At 57.9% G+C, this 4,590-nt stretch overlaps 1 protein-coding gene across 1 annotated transcript in view; it reads left to right on the top strand.

Moving 5' to 3' along the window:
• LOC107299896 (nuclear mitotic apparatus protein 1-like) overlaps positions 1-4,590 on the top strand; it is a gene marked incomplete at its 5' end in the record, with an annotated part of 19,250 nt that overhangs the window by 8,842 nt on the left and 5,818 nt on the right. Inside the window, 4 exons of the mRNA XM_015829240.1 lie at positions 104-264; positions 2,004-2,241; positions 2,416-2,719; positions 3,911-3,919. Coding sequence (XP_015684726.1) covers positions 104-264; positions 2,004-2,241; positions 2,416-2,719; positions 3,911-3,919 — 712 coding nt within the window. The remainder of the gene's footprint in view (positions 1-103; positions 265-2,003; positions 2,242-2,415; positions 2,720-3,910; positions 3,920-4,590) is intronic.

Genomic DNA, 4,590 nt, shown 5'->3' with positions numbered 1-4,590 from the left:
TTGAGATGTGCCCCATGGGCTCTGTGGTGGGTCTGCCAAGCCTCTCCTTCCCTCTCTGGGGCTTCTGCTTCTAATTCTACCCATACTCCCCCCCCCCCTCTAGCTGGACTTCTCGGACCGGCAGCTTCGGGAGCAGGGCAAGGTCCAGGCGGCCCTGGAGAGCCTGAAGGGCCGGGAGTCCTTCAAGCAGAGCTCGGCCGACATCAGCAGCGACAGCCTGGACCTGAGCACCAGCGATGAAGGGCAGCCCCTAAACTCCACCAGGTAACGGCTGCATCCTGGCCTCCTCCTCCTCCTCCTCCTCCTCCTCCTCCTCCTCCTCCTCCTCCCCCCCGGCTCTGGAGGGCAGCCTCTGCGCCACAACTCCTGCCCAGTTTTTCCTTCCGTCGCAGAGCGGGGCTGTTGGGTGGCCACAGAACAGAGACCGATTCTTTTGGGGTCCCTGGTCCTCTCTGAGCTTGGAGGGGGGGGTTTGCAGACGTTTCATGACCCAACTAGGTAATATTAACTATGAAACATCTGTAAGAAAAGCTTAGAGTCATCGAGAGTGCCACAGTCTTACTCCTCCTCCTCCTCCTCCTCCTCCTCCTCCTCCTCCTCGCTTCTAGCACTGATGATGTTTCCTAGTTGGGTCATGAAACGTCTGCAGGAAAACCACCCAGCTCAAGAGAGCACCAAGGACACCACAGTCCTCTCCTCCTCCACCACCTCCTCCTCCTCCTCCTCCTCCTCGCAAACCTCACTCCTTCTAACCCTGGTGAGGTCACCTAGTTTGATAACAAAACGTCTGCAAAAAAACCCCACCAGACTCAAGGGAGCAACCGGGACCCCTCAGTTCAATCCTGAGCTACAGACGTTTTCTCCTGTTGGTTCTTTTGGGGGTCTTCAGACTGAGTGGGGGGTTGACTTTTCTGGAGATTACGGTTGAGAGTGGCAGGGCGTGAAACATACTACTTTATTTATTTATTAAGAAAGTTTATAAAGCTGCCCGCAGTGACTCTGGGCAGCTTACAGAAGTAAAAGTCGAACATGTACCCAAATAACACACACACACACACACACACACACACACACATATACATACCCTGGTAACAACAATTGCACCAAGCCCTTCCTCTGGGGTCTCCATGCCCGTTGGTAGAACCAGGTCTTCAAGGCCTCTTGAAAGAGGGTCAAGGTGGCATCCGGTTTTACCTGCACAGGGATGATGTTCTACAGGGAAGGAGCCACAATGGAGAAGGCCCTTCTTCTTGTTGTTAGTTGCGAAGTCGTGTCCGACCCATCGCGACCCCATGGACGACGTTCCTGCAGGCCTTCCTGTCCTCCACCATCTTCTGGAGTCCATTGAAGCTCACGCCTCCTGCTTCAGGGACTCCATCCAGCCACCTCCTTCTCTGTCGACCCCTTCTTCTCTTGCCCTTGATCTTTCCCAGCATCAGGCTCTTCTCCAGGGAGTCCTTCCTTCTCATTAGGTGGCGGAAGGACTTGAGTTTCCACTTCAGGATCTGGCTTCTAAAGAGCAGTCGGGGTTGATCTCCTCCAGGACTGACCGGTTGGATCGCCTTGCAGTCCAGGGGACTCGCAGGAGTCTTCTCCAGCACCAGAGTCCAAAGGCCTCCATCCTTTGGCGCTCAGCCTTTTCTTATGGTCGCCCTTCTTCTAGGTCCCACCAGATGGACCTCCTTAAAGAGGGGGCAATCTGTCACATCCCCTTCCTCCCCGCTCTGATGGGTCAGGAGGATGTCACTGGGAAAAGGGGGTCCCTGAAATAACCAGGCAGGGCTTTAGAGAGGACAACCAGATCTTGAATTGGACCCGGGAGCCAACGGGCAGCCAGTGGAGCTCTCCCAAGTGACCCATCTGCAAATCTCGGCTGGCCCAAGACCACACAGGCGGCAGCAGCCAGGATCCTCCAGGCTGGAGCTGCCCACCTCGGCATAGAGGCTTCTGCCTGGGTCTGACCTCTTGTTTCCACGGTCTGCTTCTGTGCGTCCCCCCAGCAGGAAGACTCGCCGTTCTTTGTCCGAATCCGGGGCCGTGGAATCGTCCAGGACCCCCCAGCAGCTGCCCCACAAGAGGCAGTCCTTGGAGAACCTCTCCTTCACGCCCATCCCCACCCGCTCGCGGTCCAAGCTGGAGAGCAGCATCGACTCCATCGGCAACATCACCTTGGATTCCGGGCGGAAAGCGCTCTCCGGCCGCCGGCGCACCACACAGCTAATCAACATCACCATGATCAAAGTAAGGGGTGGGGGGAAATGAAGGGGGCAGCCAGGGTGCCGGACCCTACGCCCACGGGAGACCTGCCCCTGGAGCTGAGGGCTGGGGGGGTGCAGTGGTGGGCACCCCTCCCTCGCACACGGGGCTGTTTCTTGCCGCTTGGGGTGTGACCTCCCCCTTTGTGTCCTTTCCCAGAAACACCCCAAGCTGGAACCTCTGGACAGCACCAACGAGTCTTTCGTCAGTCTGCGGTCCTCCGGCTCCGGGGACAGCGGCCAGGAGTCGGTCAAGACCCGCCTGCGTTCGGCGGCCGCAGCCTCCTCTTCCTCCTCCTCCATCCGCTCGCTGGCCAGCCTCCCCTCCCAGGAGTCCCTCAGCCGGCTGACCGCCTCTTCGCCCGACGGCACCACCGGACACGCTGCGCTGAAAAGCCTGCCGGGGTATCGACCCGCCACCCGCAGTTCTCTGAGACACTCCCAGGCCGGGGGCGCAAGCAGCGGTGAGAGCGGGGGGCACAGGGCGTGGACCCTGCCGTGTTAGAGGGAGGGGGAGCCCTGATCTTCAGGGTGCTGTGGGAGACGGGATCCTCTGGCTTTGCCTCATGGGTCCACAATGCTTCTCTTGACCAACAGCACAATCCTCCACCATATCCCGGGGGGCTCCAGACTTAGCAGATTTAAGACTTGGGGTCTTCAACGCCCCAACAGCCCTGCTGGCTAAGAAACTCTGTCCACAAGTCTTAAGGTTGCCAAGCTTGGAGACCCCCCTACTTCAGGGGTCTTCCAACTTGGCCCTTAGATGACTTGTGGACTTCAACTCCCAGAATTCCTCAGCCAGCGTTGCTGGCTGAGGAATTCTGGGAGTTGAAGTCCACAAGTCATCAAAGGGCCAAGTTGGAAGACCCCTGGACTTCAACTCCCAGAATTCCTCAGCCAGGCATGCTGGCTGAGGAATTCTGGGAGTTGAAGTCCACAAGTCATAAAAGAGCCAAGTTGGAAGACCCCTGGACTTCAACTCCCAGAATTCCTCAGCCAGGCACGCTGGCTGAGGAATTCTGGGAGTTGAAGTCCACAAGTCATCAAAGGGCCAAGTTGGAAGACCCCTGGACTTCAACTCCCAGAATTCCTCAGCCAGGCACGCTGGCTGAGGAATTCTGGGAGTTGAAGTCCACAAGTCATCCAAGGGCCAAGTTGGAAGACCCCCTGCCCAGCTTTATCCAAATCCCCCATCAGAACCATCTAAATCTGTTTTTTTACAACCTCGGTTGCTTTTAAGATGCGTGGACTTCAATCCCCAGAGCTCCCCAGCCAGCCCTGATGAATTCTGGGAGTTGAAGTCCGCGCATCTTAAAGCAGGCACAGTGGAGAAAGGGTGCCCTGGGGATTTGACTTCCTGCTGCAGGGGTCAGGTGGACATACAAACACACACACACACACAGACACAATTGTGGAAACCTGCCCTAGAGAGCCACCCCCAGACTCGCAGTCCCGCTGGGTCTGCACCGAATGTCTCCCCTGCTTCTCTCCCAGCGGGATCTGTCATCCTTTGGGAAGCCTGTCGGTCAACGCCCTGCCTGACCCCCCTGTCCCCCCCCCTCTCCCCCGCAGGCCGCAGCAGCTTCTACACCGGCTCCTGCGACGACGAGCCCGACCAGGTGGACGGCTGGAACCGCATTGCGGAACTCCAGCAGCGCAACCGGGTGTGTCCGCCTCATCTGAAGACCTGCTACCCTCTGGAGTCCCGGGTGAGTGGCGGCCTGGCCTCTTCCGGCCGATAAGGGGGATCCGGTTTTCTTCTGCTGGGCTCCGGGGCCCTCAGTGGGTCAGTTCTTCCCCCCCCCCCATGCACAAGACATCCGGTCAACCAGGGGTTTAGGTGTGGCTCGGCGTAGACCAGGGGTAGGCAACCTTGGCTCTTTTATGACTGGTGGACTTCAACTCCCAGAATTCCTGGGCCAGCCGTGCTGAGGGGAAAGGGAGAGTTTCCAAGCTGAGCCATGCTGGCTCAGGAATTCTGGGAGTTGAAGTCCACGAGTCATGAGGGGGCCATAGTTCCCCCATGCTGGCTCAGGAATTCTGGGAGTTGAAGTCCTCGAGTCATGAAGGGGCCATAGTTCCCCCATGCTGGCTGAGGAATTCTGGGAGTTGAAGTCCACCAGTCATGAAGGGGCCATAGTTCCCCCATGCTGGCTGAGGAATTCTGGGAGTTGAAGTCCACCAGTCATGAAGGGGGCCATAGTTCCCCCATGCTGGCTGAGGAATTCTGGGAGTTGAAGTCCACGAGTCATGAAGGGGCCATAGTTCCCCCATGCTGGCTGAGGAATTCTGGGAGTTGAAGTCCACCAGTCATGAAGGGAGCCATAGTTTCCCC

The sequence above is a fragment of the Protobothrops mucrosquamatus genome, unplaced genomic scaffold, assembly GCF_001527695.2.
Source record: "Protobothrops mucrosquamatus isolate PMUCROS unplaced genomic scaffold, P.Mucros_1.0 scaffold5680, whole genome shotgun sequence".
NCBI lineage: Eukaryota > Metazoa > Chordata > Lepidosauria > Squamata > Viperidae > Protobothrops > Protobothrops mucrosquamatus.
Note: the sequence above shows the minus strand (reverse complement) of the source record. Positions and strands in the feature narration are given on the sequence as shown.